Below are 24,979 nucleotides of genomic sequence, written 5' to 3' on the forward strand. Positions count from 1 at the left end.
GTTGCTATGGAAACTACCTCATCCCCACAGTGGCAAAAACAAGGATTGAGTAAGGGAATGTGATTAAGAATGGAAGCAAGTGTAGTGAAAGGCAAGAAAAAGATATAACCCTGTGGTTGCTAATTGACACTTATCCCTCTGATAATAAATTTATTCATTTTTTTTTAGATTTATTTCTATGATTGTGGCTCCGCATGTGAGAAGAGAGGGTATATTGTTCATCTGTGTGCTCATTTGTGATGGGCATTTGCTGGTGTAGACTGGCTGTGTATTTCTTTTTGTTACAGTTGCACAAACAGACATTCCACCTAATTAAAGTTCTTGCTCCAGTCGGGCTTCACCGGAATATGAGCATGTCCAAAATTACATGGCCAGGGAACATGTTGTCTTATTAGATAAGGCACTCCCTGTGGCACAGAATGAGAGTTTGTGTTTCTGTGCATGTGCACTCAACCGTCACCCCTCAGTGTTTAAAATAGGGAAGCTAAAAAAAGTGAACTTTGCATACTATATTCAGATCTCTTGCAGATCAGACAAAAAGCAAAAGAAGATTAAACATCTTTATTTTCCTGTTCACTGGGGACGAACATGTGGCGAAGCACTGATGAAAGACAAGTTATCGCTCCGTCTTTCGCAGCCTATTAAAAATTCAAACAACAAAAAGCACAATGTGGGGGGGATGGAAAGAGAGAAATATCTGTCACTGAAGACACCTCGTCAATGCTTTGCTGTCACTGTATAGAAGGAGCAGATTTAACAAGCGTAGCCAATTAGCACAGGCAACCGAGGATAAGTAATTAAAACCAAATATTAACAGGGCTATATTCTATGTGAGAAAACATGACCAGAGATTCTACAAAGTCCTGACTTTACATGTTTTCAAGGCATAATAACAGAAAAAGGTGTTCACATTTAAAATCCTGGTGCTGACACACAGCATTTAAATACTCCCTACACCCACCACTTTTACAGGTTACACACCAAAGTCACACTTAAGGCTTAAGTACACCTGTTATTTGCAGATAAATTCCCTTATCTAATCATCTCCTACACACACTGTGTTTTTTGCTCACTCACCAATATTTTTGCCATGATACCGTCGTCATTTGCTTCCATGGTAACAACAGCCTTGTCGGTCTCAATCTCACAAAGGGCATCGCCTGCTGCCACCGCCTCACCTGTAAAAGTAAAGAAACAAGTTCAAGAAACTTCAACGTCTTATTAATGTTTATTTGCCGTTTTAAAAAAAAGGACCTAATTCTCAAGCAATGTTTTCATTATGAATCATTATGATTTATTTCATGATTGGAAAAAAATGATCATCAGCACCATGTTCAAAACAACTGCTCTTTTACTGGGGCTGAGAACAAATCAGTGGCCATAAAAATGAAAGAATCCCACTGAAGGGACAGAAAGGTTGTGTGAAAAAAATCTGCTCTGGCTTTAGCCTACATATCAAGTGAGGAGCCTAATCAATGTTTCATGGGAAAGAATGTGAGATACGGAAACACAGTGTAGCTGATAGAAGGAGAGATCTTTGCCTATCCTTAGAATCGCAGTAGATTCCCACTGGTCCGCCACATGAGAGAGCTTGAATATATTAGCATCTGTTTAGCAGTGAAAGAGGATGGCAATTAGGAGCCACTGGTTCGGGTTTTCCATGTTCATTTATCCATTCTGAGCTACACCTGTTTGTGTAATAACTCAAATGGGTTTCCAATGGAAGAAAATAAATAGACCTTGGACAAAGTGCCAGAAGGTAGAAGACAGTCTACAGAGAGTAGAAGAAAAACTACTGTTGTCATTTGTACAGCTCATCTATACAGGAAATGTTTGTAAGAAAATCAATATAGTTTAATGTATGTGTGTAATGTAGGAATTTAAAGAATGATTTGGCTGAGCCCACAGCACTTTCTAATTATTTGGCTTTCAGCACTTGCAGTTAATCGAATCCATGCAGAGAGTAAAGAAGAAGCACAGGATGATTGAATTGTCTTTGTGACATATGTGAAAAATGCAGGGAGGAAAGCAAGGTATATACAATGAGGATCAAGGGTTATACAGATCTGACATCTGATCACATCTCTATCTTGTGTCAGAAAAAAAAGTAAAGGAAGAAAAGAGTAGGAAAATCCAGGACAGCACTGTGAGAAGGACAAAAAAAAGCATCTTGTAAAACCTTAAACAAATGTCTAAACTGAAAAGGACAGGAGATTGTAGGCTGCATTTAAGGTAGAGAGCTGTGTATGGGAAGAAAAGATGAGGAACGTGGTGGGTCAAGGGAAGAGTAGATGAGGATGGGTGAGGGGAAGGTTGAAAGAGCAGAAGGTGTATTGACGTTGGAAGCCCCTGAGAGCGTGAAGTAGTAGAGTCAAGATTGGATTTGTATGAGGCTTTAACACCATATGACCCCAGGGGTTAGACGTGATGTGCAATATTAAAGATTAAACAGGTGACCCTAAGGCTTTTCTCCTCTGCTCTACCAAAAAGGCAATGGACAGAACAACAAAAAAATTAGACTACATATGATGTAGACCAGTGCTGTGTTAACACACAAACATATTTTGTAGGAAACTCAAAATGGGTAACAATGTTTTATCATTCCATGGGAATGTTTAATGTATAAAGCTAAAAAACAATAGTTTTTTTTCAAAAGATATCCAACAATTAATCACATTACCATCAAACGTAATAAATGCTTTCTGTAAGTTGGATGATGAATCTAGGAGTATGAAGTAGCATCCCGGATGTGTTTTTCTTGTCGCTGAGAATTTATCTTTTCCCACTTTCGCTTTCTCACATGCACGCACATGTACATATCTCAACCCAAGTCACAGAAACACATGGCAACACAGCAGAGCAGCCAATCAGAATTCGGTATGCTGCCTCCTGATGAATGAGAGTGCGGCTGAGGCGCCTGGCTGAGCAGAGTTGCTAAGCAGTGATGAATAGTGAGTGCTGTGTTGCCTTGAGCCAAATAACCACCAGAGGCCCTCAGGTGCTCAGCCCTCTGCCTTACAGAGCAAGGTGACATCATCAAGAAAATAATTAGTACTACTCTTGGTCTATCATTGTGGGATCAAGAAATGAGCACAGATGTCGAGGCTGTGAGAATTACATATATTTGGACTATTTGCAACAATTCTTCTAAACAGTAGTTTTGGCATGTTAATGAGAGCTGGCAAATGAAGTATCATGTAATGTATTTCTTTTACCTTCCTTCTTCAGCCATTTGACTATGTTTCCCTCCTCCATGGTCGGAGAGAGAGCAGGCATTTGCACTTGGACTGGGCTGACACCTACAGGATAAAAAGAAAATCATACAAATGACATCAGGCTTGAAACTTTCTTACATGCTACTAACAGAGTTTTGACAAGATATCCATCTCTTCCTTGTACATTGTCTTCAGAGAAATGACACAAATAAAGTACCACATAATTTATCATATCCTAGTATCTCCTGTAATGATATGTGCACTGTTTTTCAGAACATTATATATTTTTTGACAGTTCCAGAATATATGAGAAGGATCTGCCCTGGAAACTCTACATTCTCTCCAGCATGGTCGATTTATTATTCATACAATTACCCTTAACTTTGGGTGTGATAAAAAAAAAACGTCAGATTTTTCTGTGAGAATTCCCTCCACATCTGTGAACTGGTAGATGTCTGATATATTTTACACCCTCAGGCTTGAAACTTAAAGCAAAAATGTTTCCATAAAAATCATATTCAGTGTTTTCCTACAGTCGGGACTATGTCAATTGTCAATTTAAACCTATTAATAATAAAGTACTTCTGAATTGGGAGAGTAGTCCTCAAAATGGGGGACAGGTCCCTGTGGTGGGCCATATAACCACTGCCAAGGGATGTGGATGACGAGGTAAATATGATTCATGAAGGGAAAATAAACAAAAGTTGGCAGATGCAATCGAGCTGACATTTATTTCACTAAAGTCAACCCTTTTTAAAAAAATAAAATAAATTATTCCCAAATTAATTCTTGATGACTGAAACATTGCAGGGTGTGGGGCTTTTTGGCTTCTGAAGGCAAGCACACCAGAAGAAGTTTGAGAATCACTAAACTAGGCTATGTGAATGTAAAAATAAAATCAAGCAACACGCCCGGAAGCAAGAGTGCTTGGCTGCAGCAAGGCCTAGCGGATGGTGCAACACGTTCAACTTGTCAGCAGGGTGCAGGATGAGACAGTGCTGCTATGACAGAAGAAGGCTGGTAGGTCACTTGTGTAATTGTGATCCTGGCTGACAGTGCACCAGAGGCTGCAGAGGCACTTGTACTCTCACAGGCCTTTTAGCTACCATCACAGCCCCCCCCCACTGGCTCACAGCTCTGTGCTGGACACTGGATCCGCAGAGGAAATCTCAAATCTAAGCTGCAGAGGCAGCACTGCTTTACTGCTACTAGCCTGCAGTGCTGCAGATAAGAGAACGGTAAAACTTATCGCTCAGATGTGGCAGAACCCAAAAAGAACATTCAGGGTATTCTATATGCTCAGTGAACTACTGACATATTGCAGACACTTATGATCTACAGAAGAGGGACAAAGTGATATAGATACAATGAGACAAAACAATGAAACGAATGATTGGATGTGACCCAAATATTTCAAATAAAGCTCTTAAGAGCATGTCCTTGAGTTAATAAGACTACTTCTCGAGTGAAAGACTAAATAAAATCACTTGGGAATAAAATTGAAGGAGTACAAATGATCATTAATTCAACGAAGAACAAAATAATCCTGAAAAGTGGCCTTCTAAGCTATTTAAATCACTAATATTTTTAATGAAGAAGTGTTTCAGAGGCCATGTCAGGTTTTCTGCTTTCGCCTCATGTCAATAAATCCATCTTTACATCAAATTACAATTGTGAAAATTCTATGCAGTCTCTGGCCTTGTTGTCTGCTGCTGCCATCTGCTGGACATTTGGCAAAGTCACAAAACTTGTGTGTGTAAGGAAGACTAGTACATTCCAATAGTATCAATAGGATTTGTTTAGTTACTTTTTACATTTTCCTTCAATAGCTGAAAAAAAACAAGAATATCATTGTCATCATTTTTTTTCTGCCTGTTGATTTTCTTGTACAACAAACACGGCCATAACACTATGACTTAATTAACATCATGCACGATGGCTGCATTCCATTTACATGTGTCAGTTCCAAGTAACTGCTGTTCCACATGCTTGCATAGTTTGGAATCCACCATTAATTTGATTAATTACACTGGTTGTTTTCCTTCTGTGCCACGCCAAACTGCCTGCAATAAAGAAGATCTGTGAACTACTGAAACCATGAGCAGCAGTCCAATAGTTATAAATACATGTTATATTTAAAAGACGACCAATTAAACATTCATGCAGCTCTTTATTGTCGACATTCCCTTTAGTTTCTTCCAATGACCAATTATCTCTGCCTTGAACTCTCCCTGTGCCCATTACTGGTGGTGAAGTTGTTCCTGACTGATCCCCAAACAAATCTGCCAACCTCACGTTTAATTTTTTGAATTTGCAAATTACTCTGGTAAAGCCAGGCCAAATTCCCCAAAACTGTTAAATAGTGATTTCAACATTTTCCCAAGAATTGTTACGTCCCAACCCAGAATGTAACTATTTATCAACTTAACCCTGCTAATAGTAGAACACAGCCTGGGGAAAATCCACATAAAAACAGCTGAAATTACAAAAAAAAAAAAATACACTGGACGTCAATGGGTGAGTCATTTAACGTTACCTGACACACAAATCATGTCTGGGATGACTGGAACAGTATGTGGCTCCGCATCACTTATGGAGCTCCTAATCTGAGGCCAATTAAAAACCTCACTATTCAGGCCGAAATGAGACATAACAGTCCTTTGATTTAATAACATATTTATGAGTTATCACGCTGTGAAAAATAATAACAAACTATATTAAACATTAAAGGAAACACTAAATGTCAGCGGCAGCCTGCGCAGACAAGGACAAAAGCTGCCCTTATATTAAACTGTCAACACCCACCGAGGAACCATGGCGACTGAAAGAAGTGTCTGACACGCTCCTGCCATGGATGCGTGGTCCATAAACAGCTGAAATGACTAGATGGTCTGTCTTGAACCTTATTAACATCATCCATCTCAATTATGTTGCACATTACCAATTATGCCCAGTGTAGTCTCAGTAACATTCTAGACAAGATTATAGTAATCTGACCACAGGATTGAACACGCTTTTATTAAGCTTCTTTTACTCCAAAAGGACAGCCAACATTATTGCCTTTCAGAGGCTCGGCGGGCCCAGTGAAAAAAAAAAAAATCATCACTTTATATGAATCCCATGCAAAATCCATGCAGTTTTTACATGCAGTGTTTTTCAATGTATTTAAATAATTCTGCATACTGGGGTCCCTAAACTAGACTGGAGTTGCATAAATTGAGTATGACTGGAACGCTGTGCTACGCGATACTTTTTTGGACCCAATTATATTTATATGTGATAATGTTAGTCCCTATAGTAGCCATTGCATTGTATTGAGACCATTTTATCAAACCTGACCTCACTGTACAAAATGACCTATTGTGACCTCTATAATATACACAGTGTCATGAAACTTCACAACCACAGAACAGAGACCAGGGGCATTCACAGGATATATGGGTCTAAGGTATTACGTTTCTGGTTTATAAGCAAATTCCAGAAGAGAAGTGCTCACCATCCAGTCACAAAAAGTTTTTGATACCAAGCAGCCAAGCAGTTGTCCTTATGTGGTACATTTTATAAACCTTGAATCTGAAATGTATGCATACATTTCTTAAATCTAAAATGAATGACAAGCTGTTGAAACAACTTATGAGACATGACAGAGAAAGTAAGCGACCATCATCAATCATACTGTACTAAGCCCTTATACACTGTTAATGTTGAATATTTAAATAGATGCCTGAACGAAACACAATGTGTATTGCATATTTATGACTAGAAGAGTAGACACACAGTGTTAAGTTAATCTTCAGGTTCTCTGCTTTCATATGACGTATACCATCTGTGTGGCATATACAGTCGTAGCCAAAAGTTTTGAAGATGACACAAGTAGTGGTTTTCACAAAGTTTGCTGCTTCAGTGTTTTTTTTAGATCTTCCTCTGAGATGTTACTGTGGTATACTGAAGTATAATTACAAGTATCAAATGTTTTTTGACAATTACATTAAGTGAAGACTGAATATTTGCAGGGTTGACCCTTCATTTTCAAGACCTCTGCAATTCACCCTGGCATACTGTCAATTAACTTCTGGGCCACATCCTGACTGATGGCAGCCCATTCTTGCATAATCAATGCTTGGAGTTTGTCAGAATTTATGGGATTTTTGTTTGTCCACCCACCCTTTGAGGATTGACCACAAGTTCTCAATGGGATTAAGGTCTGGAGAGTTTCCTGGCCATGGACCCAAAGTTTCGATGTTTTGTTCCCTGAGCCTCTGGGGTACCACTTTTGCCTTATGGCAAGGTGCTCCATCATGCTGAAAAAGGCATCATTTGTGACCAAATTGTTGTTGGATGGTTGGGAGAAGTTGCTCTCAGAGGATGTTTTGGTACCCCTCTTTATTCATGGCTGTGTTCTGAAGCAAAACTGTGAGTGAGCCCACTCCCTTGGCTGAGAAGCAACCCCATACATGAATAGTTTCGGGATATTTTAGTGTTGGCATGACACAGGACTGATGGTAACGCTCATCTTTTCTTCCCCGAGGCAAGGTTTTTTCTGGATCCCCCAAACAATCGGAAAGGGGATTCATTAGAGAAAATGACCTCACTCCAGTCCTCAGCAATCCAGTCCCTGTACTATCAGTCTGTCTCTGATGTTTTTCCTGGAGAGAAGTGGCTTCTTTGCTGCCCTTCTTGACACCAGGTCATCCTCTTCGCCAGTCTTCGCCTCACCATTATGCTGCCATTCCTGACCAAACTCTGCACTGGTGGTGCCCCGATCCTGCAGCTGAATCAACTTTAGGAGACAGTCCTGGGACTTGCTGGACTTCCTTGGGTACCCTGAAGCCTTCTCCCCAACAAGTGAACCTCTCTCCTTGAACTTCTTGATGATCCAATAAATGTCTTATTTAGGTGCAATCTTACTCGCAGCAATATCCTTGCCTGTGAAACCCTTTTTGTGCAACGCAATGATGGCTGCACGTGTTTCCTTGCAGGTAACCATGGTTAACAGAGAAAGAACGAGGATTTCAAGCAGCACCCTCCTATTAACGCTTCCAGTCTGTTAATCTAACTTAATCAGCATGAAAGAGCGATCTCTGGTCTTGCCCTCATCAAGACTCTCAACTGCGTTAACGAAAAAATCATGACATGACGTCAGCTGGTCCTTTTGTGGCAGGGCTGAAATGTTTCTTATGGGATTAATTTCATTTTCACGGCAAAGAGGGACTTTGAAAATGAATTGTAACTCACTCGATCACTCTTCGTAACATTCTGGAGTATATACAAATTGCCATCCTAAAAACTAAGGCAGCAGATTTTGTCAAAAATGTTTCTTTCTTAAAACTTTTGGCCACGACTGTACTGTTGATCTGCTGTCTTTGCCTAAAGAGCACCTACTCCCTCCTAAAAGAGACAAAAAAACATGTTTATAATGGGAAGAGATTAAAGCAGTGGTTCTTAACCTGGGTTCGATCGAACCCTAGGGGTTCGGTGAGTCGGTCTCAGGGGTTCGGTGGAGCCTCCGCCCTGGAATTTTTTATACCATTTGTTACAACATATCTTTGTGAGCAATCGTTTTCGAGGATGCTGGACCTAAAAACTAAGAAAAGGAACAGACTTTGCTGTGAAAATGACATGAGACTGGCACTTGCCAAGGTGAAGCCACGCATATCTGAACTGGTCTCTCAAAGGCAACAGCAGAAGTCACACTGAGGTAAGTTGTTGTGAGTCCATGCACTGTGTTGGTTTTGTTATTTGAACAAGGTGATGTTAATGCACGGTTCATTTTGTGCATCAGTAAAAAAAAATCATATTTTATTTTTTACTAAAGAAGGGTTCGGTGAATGAGCATATGAAACTGGTACCTCCAACAAGGTTAAGAACCACTGGATTAAAGGATGAAATGTGACAGCAACTTCAGTTTCAGGATCCTGGTGTTGTGAATGCTGTTGAAGATTTTGTACATTTGAACAGAGCGTGGTGTCTGCTATGAAATATATACATTTTCAGGTCAGTACTGTATAGGTCACCACAACATGACAACATATCTTCATGTCACCTGACACACACATCATGTCAGGGATGACTGCAACAATTAAAAATTAAAACCCTCCCTGAGACATAACAGTCCTTTGATTTGACAACATATGAAACATATGAAATATGAAAAATGATAAACTTCATTAAACATGAAAGGAAATATGAAATGTCAGCTGCAGCGCGCGCAGACAAGGACACAAGCTGCCCTTATAATAAAGTGTCAACACTCACCGAGTAACCATGGCGACGGGAAGAAGTGTCTGACACGCTGCTGCCGTGGATGCGTGGGTCGTGAACATTTATTAATGTTTGATAATCTGAGGCCAAATAAAACCCCCTGACGACCCAGGCGCAAGGAGGCCGCCATGTCGTCGTCCTCCGTCGGTGAGAGGTGTCCAGACAAATCCCTGACGGTAAAAACAGCGTGTTTGGGAACGACAGCATGATTTTTTTTAAAATTTTGAGAAAACTTGTGAGCTGTGTCAAATCCAGCTCCATTTAATTTGCACACAAAATTCAATATTTGTTTATTTTTTGGAATAAACGAGCAGGATAAACACAAGTAACTCTTTAGGGTCCTCAGACGTCCTTTTGACTGTGATGCACTGCCCTCTGCTGGAAACAATGTCAAAGTATTTCTATAGAAACATAAACATTGTATGTAAAACTTGTAAATCACAATTATTTTCTGGAGATATGATGTGTTGTATGTGAACAAATAGCTAATGATCATAACTAAACTACCATTTCTCTGTGCTTAATGTTTATATGCATGTTCTTGATTGGCAGGACCATGTTGGTACAATCTTACACAGGCTTTTATATATGTATAGTATGCAGATGACAATAAAAACTGAAATTAGAAATATAAAGATTAAAGTGTGTTATGTATATACTGTATACTCAACTCAAACTTTATTTTTAAAGCACATTTAAAAACAACTGAGGTTGTCCAAAGTGCTGTACAGGTTAATACATAGTAATAATTAACATATAATACATATAATACCATAAGTACAGAAGGTTAAGATAAATGCTAAGATATTTAAACTTGGTTAAAAGCCAGGGAGAAATTGTGTGTTTTTAGGGAGGATTTAAAAACCCTGTGCCGGTGCAAGTTATTCCAGAGCCTAGAGGGCCGCCACCACAAAGGCTCGGTCACCTTTGGTTTTCAGTTTTGTTTTATGGGAGTAGCAGCTGATTCGAGGATCACAGCATGTGTGGAGGAAAGAATAAGATTCAAGATGTAAAGTTACTGTGATGTCAGATCAGATATAACTTCTTTTTTTTTATTATTACCTAAGTACATTCTGCTTTATCAAAGGTAATATTTTCTGTATTTATGTATATGTTTTGTGACAATGTAAACAAACCAGGAAATTATTGTGAGTTACTGGTGAAGCACGTCAACTAAGGAAACAAACACTAATGGGAAGTCCAGAATTCTAAGCAGGAAACTGGCTTCATAAAAGGCTGGTATGACAAGATATCTCTGCATTGTTATGAATACTTCCTCGTGTTTGTGTCTCATCAGAAATGCAGAAGAGACCTGGCTGTAATTCACACCTCATTATGAGTAGTTTACATGAGCACAGTGACTTCTGGGTTGGTTTATTTATCATGTAAATGCTGTTTCATTCTTGACACGTTCGTGACCTGTGTATCTTTGGGAATTTTGTTAATTATATCTTCACACATATCTTACTTATGTTATTTCTAAATGGGCTGTGAAGTGTGACACTCTCCACCCTAAAAGTACACCTGCATTAGCAGCGTGGTTCTAATCTGTCCACAGTTTGGACTCAATGCCTCTCAGGTCTATTTGAGTGTGAAGAGAAAAAGATAAAAGAGCCTGATAAACTGGGGCTGTGTATCTGCTGAGGGAACACAATAGCCCTACTGAGCAGGCATAGGACACAGACCAAATCCCAGCTGGTTGTCTTTATGCCCATGCTCAAGCTATCTTTCATCACTTCCCTGTTCTTTCTCCAGCAACTATCTGATTGAATTAATGTAGTACCCTTTTAAATAATAAAATAGCCCTTGTGTGGCTCATTCAAATCTGAAAATAATTTTCAGACAACAAAAGATAAAGGCACTTCTGGACAGATATTGCATTATAGTTTTTAGCCAAACAAAGGCAGCCATTGTTCCATATCTGCAGCCTAGTGTAACACACAAGTGCGGGAGGCTTCTTCCTAGACAGTTGTCTGCACTACTTTTTTATCATAATAGTTGATACAACAAAAACATTCACATCTAAAGTAAAGAGACTCATGAATTGAATATCTCTTCTCAGCACCACTGTGTGTTTTTCTTCCTTACTAGATCCATTACAACCGGTTTGGGTACATGTTTGCCATCGTGCCATCTGTGCCAACCCCCTTTGCCTCACAACCGAGTACTTGTTGCGCTGGTTTAACGGTGCTTTCCTAAATTTTTGAGAACAATACCCTGTCTTCTCTCACTTACAGTTGATTCTCAAGAACCACTGAAGTCACACATTCCAGTGAATCACACGCAGAACACGCACATATAAAATATGCATATTAACGTCTGATGGTATCTGATTCGAATCAGATGTCAGGGGCCGTCATGGACACATCGTGACTCACTCAGGGTATGTAAAGGCTGTGTTTGCATTCACACGGCAGTGGTCTGTTAGGGAAATCAAGCTCCTGTCTCTTTGTGCTGCGGAGGTTAGATTTGCCTAACTGTTCACTTATCTTTACTTAGTTCCATCAAACAAGTCCTCATATCACAGCTCACAGCACATTATTCATAAGAGGCCACATTACAGATGTTCTGTGATCTTTGCCTTTGGTGATTATATGAAAACTATCGTTAATTTCCAAGTTCATCTTTGTGCTTTATTAGCGTTCATTGCACTGCATAAAGTCTTAATCATATCGTGATCAAACGCAATGACACATCTGAGGTAAAGGTTAATATACAAATCCTTTTCATAATTCTTTACCTCATTTGTTTGTGGCTGTTCAACAGTTTGCACTTTGCTTCAGGGCTATCAAACACTACTCCCTGTAAACATTTAAGGATTTAAAACACATGCAACTTATAATGATCACTTATTTCGGTGAACTGTTAATCACAGCCGTTTGATTTTGCATACATTCCCATTGAAGGTGTATGACACTGAATCATGACAAATGCTGCTCTAAACTACAAAGTGTGATTGCTCCATATGAATAATGCCACATCACAGAAGCTTAACGATGAAATATGAAGGCACTTTAGGTTGAATTGCACTTGCTTCTTTTTCATTTTCATGTAATATAACAATGTTGCAATCAGTGGCTATTATCTCAATCCAATCAGGAGCAGCCACTGGTTATCATCTTTCTGTATTTCATCCAATCGTCAAGGGAAAACAAAATTATAGCAAACTCCACTAATCAGAGACGGTTTCCTGCTACCAGGAAGAAATGGTCTGTTTATCGTTTACAAACGCCATCAGATCTGATACTAGAAGACTGTTCTTGATTTGACTCTTGATAATGACATGTGGTGTCATTTCCTTCAGCTCACATAATGACAGAGTTGGTCTGTGACACTAATGTGTGTGAGTCTAGAGAGACAAAACTGAAAGGGATGCAGCAGTGCAGTGGGCAAATTTTGGAAGTGATCGGGAAAGATAATAGCAGAATGCGGTGTCAATCCATGTCATGTATGTAAAGAAGGGTTATAAAGGGCAGATAAAGTGGAGTGGAGATTAGACTAGGATTTGCTTGTGAGCACAAGCAAAAGAAAGAAGCTCTTTATTGACATTGCTTTTATCTGGTAGGCTATCTAGACCCAGTCATCTGACAGGTGCCTGCAGGGACCAGCATGGCAGCTATGGCACGCAGCGGTGAGGAGTGTGGGATGTTACACTGTCATGATAAAACAAAAACTATCTTTCTAAATGCATGCGAGTCAAGCTTGTAACAGATTCAGTGGTAACAAGGTTTACAGCTGTGGATCTGAGACCCACTCTGTGGATAGACAATACTGATCACATCTGGGCAAGAAAGGCTGCAATTTGGGTTGTAGATTAGACTGGAAATGCTGATTGATTTGCTTGATCAGTGTTATATTCTTTTGTTTAACAATCACAGGGAGTGTTCTTGTCTTGATTTACACAATGACACCCAAATTATACGCATGCAGATCTGAAAAATGACTTTCATGAAATAAAAACAATGACAAACTTTATTTGTATTATACATCAACAAACATTTACACACTTTCTTTACAGCTCAATGAATGCAAAGTAAATATATATATATATATAGTTTATCACTCGTTTATGTATTCTTGCACTTCATTGCCGCACTGTGCTTATGTACTGCTATCTTGTTATTGTTTCTCTGCAGTGATCAAGCATCCTTCCCAAAGAACACTTCACAGTATAAATGTCAAAACACTCAACATACATATACAACTGTTTGCCACATGTTTTTTAATGCTACCAGCATGTGGTCCTTTGGGAGTGTGAAAGATGTAAGAGAAGCAGTCACAATGTTTTATGTTAGCTTTTGCAATTTTTGGTATTACTTTTTCCAGTGGGTTCTTATGTAAACACAGGTTTGACTGCTGTCATGTGGGCATGATATTAAGGCACAATAAAGAACATTTCAGTGCAGTGTCACAACAAAAGGATGAATTTAAAGAAAAATAACAATTACCAACAACGTGTAAACAGTTCAAACAAATGTTTAGCAAAAAAACGGTCATTGACAACTACAATAAAACATCACATTTGAATACAGCAACCAAAGAAAACATAAATTAATGAAATTGTCACTTCTCTGACTCCCTCCATCCTCTTGCATTCCTTCCAAACTTGTAAACGAGTCTGCGTCCGTCTACTCGCTCTAGGATTTCTCTTTTGTAGTAATATCTGTAAGAGAGGACATATGACATCAAACTAAATTCTAAATGACTTTCATATTTTGACCTGCAGATCATATAAAATACTGTGTGAAACTGCAGTTATGAGTTAGTAATACTTACTGCAACAATTAACTGAATTACTTGTGGTCACGTTCTTTTTAAGTACTTGCACAGCTGAAAATAGTCCCTAACAAATACACGTTTGCAAAAAACTACAGTTGCCAGCTGTTTTAAAAGGACTAAAGTATAGATTTCTTAACCATTTTTTTAAAGGTTTATGTCATCTGTAAGAACCAATGGACTATCATGTTTTGTCAGTCAAATATGTAATGGAAGTACGGGGATGGATAAACTGCTCCTTTTTCATTCAATGTCTCCATAAATTGGATGATAGATAACTTTGCCAGTAGAGTTAAAACTTCCCTCAGTGTCTCTGTTGTTTAGCAAATATATTTTCTCTCAACGTTTCAAAGTTCAACCACACTATGTCAAATGAGAGCACCAATCTGTTTGGTGATGCCATCAAGCAGCAAATCCTTCTCCTGCACCCCAGTACAAAGAAAATCAGCTTTGCGGTCACAGTGACAATACCTGCAGGCACATTTTGTAGTTTCCACTGGTTTGCACTACAATGAAATTAAGCTCATTAGATTAGCTCATTTGAATGTAAAGCTGTTTATTGCAGGAGCCAGAAAGATTTTCTGTGCGGAAGGCCATTTCAGTTCATTTGGGAGAAAAGTGTAAAAAATTTAGTGGTTCATTCCAGGTACTTAGCAATGGGAAGTGGTAAATATGTGTTTTAAAGGTTTGAGTTCACTGGTTTTAGAGACATAACTCGTAATGATGTCACCTCTAAGTATCTGAAGTTGTTTCAAAGTGCATTTCTTAGTCATTACAGTATGTTATTTCAGTTGCAAGTGCATTATAAGATGCTTACGTAAATTGGATTAGGAACAATGCAGTGTGTCTTCCTCATCACAGCATACAAGCTAATGCCAAACTAAATAACACCCCAGTGTAACATGTGGGATATTGACTGTATTGAATGTGTAAGAACTTTATTTCTGCAGACAAGTTTCACTCCCTCTGACGGGAAAGTTAAATGAAGAAAAAGTTAGGTACCAACCTACATGATACTATTTAGTGGCCTCAATCTCAGCTGAATACAAAAAACAGCATTAAAATCATTTGGACTCAAATGTCATCGCTTTCTTCTTCAGATCTTCAATGATTCTAAATCAGTACCTCCACTGACTGACCACTTGCTGTCTGGTTTTGTATTCGTGCAACTGCATGTATGATAGCTGTGCAGGTGTACCTCATTGCCCGACTTAGTTTCTCGTAGGTCATGCTACTGTTATTCTTCTTCTTGCCCCATAGCTGTGCCACCGCCTCTGACTTAAGGAAACGAAAAACCCCCTCTGTTCGATCCTCCCACTTGATCAGTCCTGGGTTTCGCTCTGGGTTCAGCAGAATGTCCCTGATGAACTCCCACAAGTGGGTCCCTCTTGGGTCTATGCAGAAAGAAAGTAGGTTAAATTGCAGGAATAAACATAACTGTCTATTCCGATTCCATATATGAAGAGGTGTTGATATTACTTACTATGCTTTTTGACCTGATGAGGACGGCTGAAAGACCTTTTGATATCTGAGAGAAGTAAATCAAATTATTGTTGAATCCTTTTATCTGTTTTGTTTTTATTCTTACTTGTTTTGTAGTTCCATTAGGAAACATAAATCGAAAATGTTAATAAGAATGTGAATTCCTTACCAGGGCTAGACGGGGTTGGAGAAGCAACAGGTGCAAGGGGGTGAATTGAGGGATCATAGATTTCTAAGTTAACAGAGAAAAAAAGTTGACATTTCATTTATTTGTTCCATGGTCCATTTTAAATGAAGCATTGGTAGAAAAAATGCAGCAGACTGACATATTTACTTTACCTCCAGGTGGATAGCTGACATCTGGAAATGGACAGGAGAAGTCTACTGTAAAAGGGGAACAAAGGATATTAGGACAAAATGATTTATTTGATTTATCTGAACAACCGTGAATAAGAAAGCAAATGAGCAATCTGTGTTGACATTGTTTCTCTTTCTTGACAAATAACTTGAAAGGCTCTTACATTCTGGTTTGAGTTCCAGTTGCCCTATTTCCACATGGTACTGACCTGTACAGGTAGGAGAAGGAAAAAGGAAGTGAATTATCAGCACAAACCCGTGGAGTGTGTAATATCTGAAGATTGTTTAATCATGTTTGCATTCATGGTGAGACATCAGATACTGTAGCAAAATGAATCAAATCCTTGCATAGAGTTCTGGAAAGCTTCTTTAGAGCGCTAAATTGCATGTTACACTGAGATTTTTTTAGCAGATTTACTCTGTTTATCAGTCAAAAACCTCTTCTATTTACATAATAGTAGTTGGTAAAAGCACTGCGAGATTGCTTTAGCTACACTCTCTTTTGTTGTTGTTAGAAAAATGGGAGCAACAAACATTTTTCAACAGGGAGCATCACAGGAAATCTAATCAGAATTTTAATAACCACTGACTTTCCTACAGTGTCACCCCTTGTGACCTCTTGTTTTTTGTAGTATTATACCCAGGTATCACAAACAGTTTGAAATATTTGATATATGAAAGTGTAACACCTGTTCTTAGCTGGTTTCTTACAGCCAGCAAGAACAATGGCAGCATTGTGCTCTAGTTTGGTTTAGCTTGTCTTTAGAGTATTAAATAGAGGTTAAACCTGTTGTGCCTAGTCTCCTGTCATTAGCGTTGTTTTGAAATGCTATTAACCACATAATGTTCCACGGGTATTTGCATCACTTTAATGCTTACGTTTCCTCTAAGACATATTCTTCACATAATAGTATTTGTTTAAAGCCCAAAGGGGCCAGTTTCTTTACAATAACCCTCAAACTCTAATTTAAAAAAACGGTGTTAAGCCAGTTCCCAGCTTGTTTTTCAGCTTCACATCCCCTCTGTGCTTTGTTAAGAGACCAATTCTAGCAAGAGCAAACAACAAATCCATCATCTCCCTCGCTCTAAGCAGTCCTTCACCGCTCTACAGCACCATGTAGTGTGACCCCTGACCGCCTCTGTGATCCCTTTGCAACAACACTTCAGCAAGACTCTGTTCCAGACCTGACTCAAATCACCCAGCTTGTCTTTTTATTGGGACTAATCATCTTCCTTGTTTCCCCCCTTCAGCTCCCCTTTTAGACCTTCAGACATACCGCCCCACTTGAGTTCTGTGATGCTGTGGAAGAGAATGGGTCCCACGCTGCCTGCAGCACGGATGAAGTCCTGGTAGCTCAGACTGCAGAGCTGATGGCCGTCCATATCAAAGTTTTGGAAGGGAATGTTGGAGGCATCAATCTGGTGCATGTCCATGACCTGTTGCAGCCACTCCCACACCTGGTACTTTGTCCAGAACTGAGGCTGGGAGTCACGAGACCACAGGCGACTTGTGTATCCAGACATCATCATTGGAACTGAGGATAGACATCAATGATTGGGTATGAAAACATCATAAAACCTGCATTAGCCTATATCGGTAATTAAAATAGCAAATTAATATGCATCTGGTGTAGGAAACATACTCTACTGGAGGTATTTGTCAATAATTAATCTGAAGAACGGTTTACTCGAAGAGCTGTTGAGCTCTTTCTCAGTTGGGAATCCTTAATTCATGCCTTGTTTTTCAGAGCTCTGAGCTCACCAGGTGAGCAATACATCAGTCACTAATTGTTGAATGATTTTCATTTTGCATTGCAGTTTCATAGTGAGAAAGAGGCTGAGAGAGAATCAGATTGTTGAACAGAGAGCAATTAGAATCTTTCAGCAGAAAAAAAAAAAAGAAGCTTGGCATATTTTCTTGGGGCAATTTAATTAACTGATTTACATCAGTAAAGAGTGCATACATAATGGCAGGAAGCCATATAATAAGGGCTCACTGAGAGTGTGTTAGTGTGGCTTACCATCAGGATAGGAGTTAGATGGGCCCCAGGTAGTGTTCACCTGGCTGTCCAGTGCGGTGGATGGAGTTACGCTCATACTGTAGCTGCTACACTCTGATGTAACATGGCCCAGGGGCGAAGGCAGGAGAGGAGTAATTTACTATATGGATAGATAGAAAAGGAAACAATAATCATTACTTAAATGTGATTTACATAGTAATTTTACTACTAAACATATCAACATGAAATATTCAGATACTATATATATTTATATAGTTTGTTAACTTCAGCTGAATGTTCATGGACATTCTTAATATTCTTATGCAGTCAAATGAATGTTCATGGACATTCTTAATATTCTTATGCAGTCAAATTATATTTCTTTAATAGCCATTCAACACATTTACTCTCAGTAATGTTCTGTCTGTATAGTAGTTAACTAGCAGTGGAGTCTGCCACTCCTGCACTGCAAACGATGCATAACAGTTTACTGTTCGCTGTCTTTACACCGTATCAAAGCTGCATTCAGTTTTTGCTAATGCAAATACTGAACAACCTACAGCTGCTGCTTCATATTGAAAGACTAACTGTGATCTGTGAGTCACAATGAGTGTTTTCTGTACTATTACACTTTTCTTGCTGTTACACAGTAACCATGGCTGTCACCGGATCACCCAAGTCTAAAATTTTACACCTTCAAACTGTGTACATAAGTTGATTTATTAAACATATGTATCCAAATATTAATAAGCCAACACAAAGGAATTCTATGTGAGCACAGTTTATGGGTTGTGTAAGCTGCTCATTGACTTGGGTCAGTTGGGTTTTATGTTTTTAATGGAGGCTTATTTGCCTGTTACACAGTGTAAGTTTCCATTTAACCTGTTTGTCTGTTCAGTGTTCATGTTTGTCTTGGACTGCGTGTAGTGTCTTCAGATCAGCAAATGCTAAAAATGCCAAAGTAAAACACTTGCATGTCACTGCTGTTTGAGTTACTGACGTTATTATATTTTCCACACTCATTTTACTCATATTTTCTTCTTCTCTTTTACTTCACATTTCCAGTTAACATTTTAGGGTTTTAAGCGTTCAATATATGTAGAGGTTAATAAAGACAGGTTTCAGACCTAACCACAAGTATATTTGCATCCCATGTAAATAAAGCTTGACAGAATTTCAGCAGCTCTACTGTTTTAGCGCAGCAAGACGTGCAGAAGTGTTGCACATGCACAATGGCTGAGTCATGTCTGACACTGTTCACTGCCAATATCCTGATCTATGATTCATGCTTCTTTTGTGATGACATTTAAACAGAGCTTTTTCGCCTTGAAGAGAACTTCATTTGTTTTAAAATGGACTTTGGAATGAACATTAATTCTCTGTCTAAGATACGATATGAAAAAAGAAAAAGGTGTTTGTAACAGTTAACACTGGTTTTGTAAATGTTATTGAGTTATACATCACAATCAAGCTGTCAAAGGTCAACATAATGAACAACACCTGTGTTAGATAGCTATACTATGAATCAAACTGTATCCCGCATGTCATTTATTCCCTAGAAGAATTTGGTCACACTTTTATGGTAGGTTATAAACAAATTGTGCCAAGCCCTGTAACTTATTTCAACTGTAAACAGGCACCTGGTAACCTAATTTCCATCGAGATTTTGGAAATAATCTTTCTAACAACCTGAAAAGAATTTTCCTACCTTGGCATGACAGCATGTGTCACACATGTTGTCATGCCAAGGTAGGTCAGCTCTTAACTTGTGTAACTTTCTACTATTGCCAAGCAGGTATCTTATCAACAACGCAGAAAATAGTTTGTCTCAGTGCAAAAACCATGTAGAAACTAGACCGAGACATAATTACAGTTATGGATCAATATTCTATTAGCTGAGTCAAGAAATCACTCCGCTTCATAATGCCTGAAATTAGCAACTCTTATCTAAAGAAGTTTACAAAGCAGTGTGTCAGCTGTCTTCTGACTGTTGGTTTCACTTCAGTCATAATGGCCCTATGGTCGTCGAATTGATACATTGTACATCTATTCTATACAACTGCATGATACCTTGATGAGTTTTTCACTTTTTCTGTTTTTCTGTACACATCACGTTTTAAATTAGCCTATAATTGAAACAGTTGGCATTAGATATGCAACATTTCTGTGACACACCAAGAGTTTAAACAGAGAGGAGATGCAGTGTTGACAGTGGGCTGAAGTATTATATTATTGAGTACAATCGAATGTATGAAAAAAATATATTTTTAAGCTAAATATATTTTGCTTAAAAATACAAAATGTTAAGCAATGTAACATTCCCTCTGTGATATATTTTGCTTAAAAATATATTTTTAAGCAAAATATATTTTTTAAGCAATTGTGCAGCAAAACTTTAAGATAAAAATACTTGCACAGGCACCCCAAACAGAACATGTCTATGAAGGCATGTTTAATAATTTCATAATTAAATGACATTAAAACACACTATTTGATCAGCATCAATATGGCAGCCTACCAGAGCAGTAGAATGGGGTCCAACCAGGCCTGATAGATGCCTCACGTGGATCCACTCAAAACACGGCTGAATTGGAATAAGTACAGTTTCTGGAGTTTCCAATACACTAAAGGACTTGTGTTTACAGTGAAATGTGATGAGTCCTTTTGCTTCTCAAATCACTGAATTAACAGACGAAAGCATGCAGACACACTAGGTGCTGCCCCACCACAATGGGTGTTTTATCCTCTGAACTTCCTTATGCTGCTCCAATTGGCTACCTGTCTGAGCTCATACCAGGTAGGTATTTGCATAATGCACACCCACACACCAACAACACCTAACATAACTTTTATATTCTCTATTGGCACTGTTCCCTTCTCACTTGCTCTCTCAAACACACAAACACACGCTCACTCAAGCAGAAAAGCATACACTCGTGAGAAGATACAGGCATGCATTCAAATGCACTCACAAGCCCACAGAGGGAATGTTACATTGCTTAACGTTTTTGTTCGTATAGTTGCTTAAAATAGTGTTTAACCTTTAAAGAAAATTTCCCATGTGTTGTTATGTTGCACAACATTTGTTTTCCTCATTTCAACATGATGAATGAGGTGCTGACAGTTTAGGTAAAAGGCCCTGAGAGACTTTGTTTGCTTTGCCTTTCCGAAAGTCGCTGGAGCCACGTGGACGAAAAACATTAGTGACCGTGTGCTTGAAGAGACTTCACCAGGGTTACACATTTACAAATGTCTTAAATATTCTTTGCACAGTGGCCTCTTTTAGCTTTGCATTTGCATGATCATTATTTAGGCCAAGCATTTTTTAGCCTCGCCTACAACTACAGATTACCTCACCTCATTACAATCCCGGCAAACTTTGATCAGCTCTTAAAATAGCTTCTGCTGGCAAGCAGTGATGCACAGGTCTACACAGAGTGTAGACCGACAGATGACAATTAACTTGGTATGCCACCCACAAATCCCAGTAAACATCACACGACAATGACAGGAGTGGAGAATCAAAAGCAACTTGTGAACTTGCTGAATTGTTTCCCTGTCAGGTGCCATGTATCTCCCCCTGTGACATTCACAAGATGTGCTTTCTTTGAAAAGGATTTCAACTTCACTGTAAATGACGTTACATGAGGTACAAACGGTAAAATCAAGCCTCTGTTCAGATCAGCCATTGTGCGCTACAAACCTGTAGTGATAAAACATGTTTGTCCTGTTTTGTTGTTGTTGTTTTTTTCCACTTTACCAGCCAAATGCAGAACACGTCTTTCCAAATCCAAACCAGATAGTTTAAACTAAGAATATACAGTACATGCAGAAATAACTATGTCAAAAAAAGCCTTTTTTACTGAACTTAGTCACCCTTTATATCCGCTGTTGCCCTATACTGACAATGATCAGAGGGAGTTCAAACATTCTATTTTTGCTTGACGCCAATTAGGGTTTAGGCAAAATGTAACATCTTTGATGTGAGATCTAAATCTGATCTGTAGCCTTGTACCACTACAATACCTCTTGGGACCAGAGGCACTAACAGTATCATGTTAATAATTGAAGTGACTTTGAGCAGGGTTGAACTGTATAATACGCTGAAGCAGGGAGAAGTCTGTCAGAAAGTGTGTCATGTTTCTTTCGTAGCAGAGTTGTGATGCTGAACAAATAAACTTGAGCTTTTCTTGTATACTGCATATGTTTATATGTCTTTATCAAGCTATATAATCATATAAAGTCATCATTAAGAGGATGATATTAATGACCTTTCCTCATTCTATAGATCCATGTTATCAACCTATCTGTACGAGTCCTCACTTGCACTCTGAGCATGTGAATGTGTGACTTGTGCCCACAGCTCTGCCTCAGAGGTAATGAGGGAGTTCAGTGTTAGCATGATTATCTCTGAGAGCTCGCCTCATCTCCTCACACACACCAGATCACTACATTCCTAATGGTAAAAAACACCACTACTCATCTCCCTGCAACTCGCTAGCACCTTCCTACCTGTATGGGTCATGGGTAAGTTGCCTCTGGCACCCCCGGCAGCCTGCATACTGCCTATTTGTAATACAGGTGCTATTTTTGTGAAGTTTCCCATCCTCTTTTTAAAGGGTAAAATCCCTCCAGGGTGTAATTTGGGACCTAAGCCGTGTTTGGTGCCATCCAACTGTGAATGCCTGACCAGATTTTATTGCAGTAAGATTAATACGCCTATTTAACTGAAGTCACACACTTCTCATTATGGCCAATGGTTTGGCCTGCTTCTCAACTTCATTTTTTTTTTGTTCATTCTCTGTCACATTTTTTTTTTTTTTTTCGTGTCACAAGGAGAGCAGTATTTGGCATCTCATTTCATGGATCTTCGTTCTGCTTTTCCAGGGTGGATGTGGGTCGACATATGCAGAGGTCCACTGGGGAAATAGCAAAAGGGAGAGACAGAGTGGGAGAGATCAAAGTCTGTCATATCAACCCCACTCTGTGTGAGTCAGCCTCCCAACATCGTGAGAGGCAGTGAAGACATCCTCCCAGACACAAGAAAATGTCATCAAAATGCTGGCATTATAGACAGTGTCATCTATTTTTAAATGCAGAGTCAAGCAGAGGCTTATGTCACCCTCCAATAATAGTACACTACTGATCCATCTATAAAGAGGCTTATAACTTGCTTAGTCGTAGTGTGAAATATTAATGCTTTATTTGAGGATGCGGTCAGAAGTTTCCCTTTGACAGGAAAGGCTGTCAAAGCTGTCAGTCAGAAGAAACAGCCAAGACAGGAGGAGGGTACAGTTTGCATGCTCTAATGAACAGGAACTTATTAGCTGGAGTATGTCTATTACTGTCCCACTTGCCTCCCCTCTTTCATTAGCTACTTATCACGCCCGTTAGTGTCTTCTTTAATACTTCACATTTTGATTAGCATATGATCCGAGGGGAAAGAAGGAAAAATCATTTTATTAGTGTCAATTACTGCTACAAATGACAATTTCACTGCCTAAATTGTAATTTTACGTTTCCTTCCTGTCAAAGAACAATGGCTGTGTAATTACAGTAATGAGAAGTGCAACAGAAAAATGAATTATTCACAATCCTCTTCCTTTCTTGTTCTTTTGAATTCCATCATGTCAATTTTGACTGGCTGTGTTAATCACTCAGCTTGGAGAACACATGTATGTACTACATGTCTCACAAGTGACACATTGAGTGCTAAAAGCGTGGCATGAATGTTGTAAAAATACCTTTTCACCTGCATAGTGGCCACAAGCATGACTGAACTTGATGAGTGTAGATCTCGTCTCTGCCCATAGGTGACACTGTTGTTTCATATACTGCGGGGAGAAGTCTGAAAGCAAGGTCATGTGATGAGTGAGCAGCACCGATGTGACATGATGTGTAGGTGATGAAACAAACTGACAGTTACTGACTACGATGCCTATGGATGTGCCACGAATATAGGTTACAATAACCTACATATCTCCACATTTTCCTAGGGGAAATATCACAGAGGTGTAAGAGGGATACATGAGAGACAAGAAGCAGGGACAGATCAGACTACAAGAAGCACCGGACCTGTTTGTTGTGCCATACTGTATTATGAGTTTACCACACATCCCACAGCCCCTTGTCTTCTAATTAATACAACTTCACCGACAGAGTTCCTCCTAGACATCAATGATTGCTCACCTCCCACTCTCCTAAAAACTGCATGTACAATACATTAATGAAACAGTCTGTCTTTTAATACAAGACACTGAAACCTACACTGAGGATGTAACCTGGATCATGGCCACCATACTATAAGAACATCCAGTAGAGTCCGGTCATAACTAAAATCATTTATTTGTTAAGATTGTATTCTTGTTAATAGGGAAAACTCTTTGATAAGTTGCAAGTTAATGCTTTAAGCAACACTATGTAGATCTGGTATCTGGAGTGATTGTTGTAGCCTAGCCATTATACAGGATAGAAAATTCTAACATGGCTAAAGGCCAAAGACCATTTGCATTGAGGCACAGAGACCAAAACCACAGTGTTGCATGCTTTATAATGAATATATTACTATGTTAGGAAGTGGCTGACATCTACTTGCTCTCATCCTCAATTAGCATTTCATTGTTAGATCTAAAACTTCCTTTGCTGAAATGGTTTAGCTGAAAAAAAAGAAAAAAAAAGAAAAGAGTTCTGAAACAATTTGTGTCTCGGGACAATCAAAGATAAAAGATAAAATATGCATCAATGACAATACAATTTGAAAAAAATAATGACATTTACATAAGAAACATGTATTTTGACTTTCCAGAGAGTATTCATTGTTAATAAAGATGGACTGGATTATTAAAACTAGATATTATATCAATCAATATGTATGGTGGTGTTCCCTCT

The 24,979-nt window shown here is 38.9% G+C and overlaps 2 protein-coding genes and 1 long non-coding RNA gene across 4 annotated transcripts in view; 1 reads left to right on the plus strand and 2 right to left on the minus strand.

Moving 5' to 3' along the window:
- pdhx (pyruvate dehydrogenase complex component X) overlaps positions 1-9,646 on the minus strand; it is a 30,947-nt gene extending 21,301 nt beyond the window's left edge. Inside the window, exons 1-3 of the mRNA XM_027272865.1 lie at positions 9,471-9,646; positions 3,216-3,299; positions 1,078-1,178 (exon numbers count right to left, since the gene is read on the minus strand). Coding sequence (XP_027128666.1) covers positions 1,078-1,178; positions 3,216-3,299; positions 9,471-9,606 — 321 coding nt within the window. The 5' untranslated portion in view covers positions 9,607-9,646. The remainder of the gene's footprint in view (positions 1-1,077; positions 1,179-3,215; positions 3,300-9,470) is intronic.
- A 4,147-nt stretch (positions 9,647-13,793) lies between these two features.
- On the minus strand, positions 13,794-20,813 carry ehf (ets homologous factor). The gene is made up of 9 exons (XM_019275497.2): positions 20,610-20,813; positions 18,113-18,251; positions 17,369-17,626; positions 16,256-16,300; positions 16,074-16,118; positions 15,904-15,966; positions 15,736-15,780; positions 15,451-15,646; positions 13,794-14,139 (listed from the first exon to the last, which is right to left on the minus strand). The coding sequence occupies exons 2-9, from the start codon at positions 18,186-18,188 to the stop codon at positions 14,040-14,042; spliced, it is 828 nt and encodes a 275-aa protein (XP_019131042.1). The 5' UTR covers positions 18,189-18,251; positions 20,610-20,813; the 3' UTR covers positions 13,794-14,039.
- Positions 17,535-24,411, plus strand: LOC113744191 (uncharacterized). Of its 2 annotated transcripts, none has more exons than XR_003461344.1 (4): positions 17,535-17,650; positions 22,979-23,079; positions 23,905-23,993; positions 24,088-24,411. It is a non-coding gene; the product is annotated as an uncharacterized LOC113744191 (long non-coding RNA). The 2 variants fall into 2 exon arrangements; XR_003461343.1 differs by having other exon boundaries at positions 23,905-23,989.
- Positions 24,412-24,979: the final 568 nt, after the last annotated feature.

This window comes from Larimichthys crocea, chromosome XXI, assembly GCF_000972845.2.
Source record: "Larimichthys crocea isolate SSNF chromosome XXI, L_crocea_2.0, whole genome shotgun sequence".
Classification (NCBI taxonomy): Eukaryota; Metazoa; Chordata; class Actinopteri; family Sciaenidae; genus Larimichthys; species Larimichthys crocea.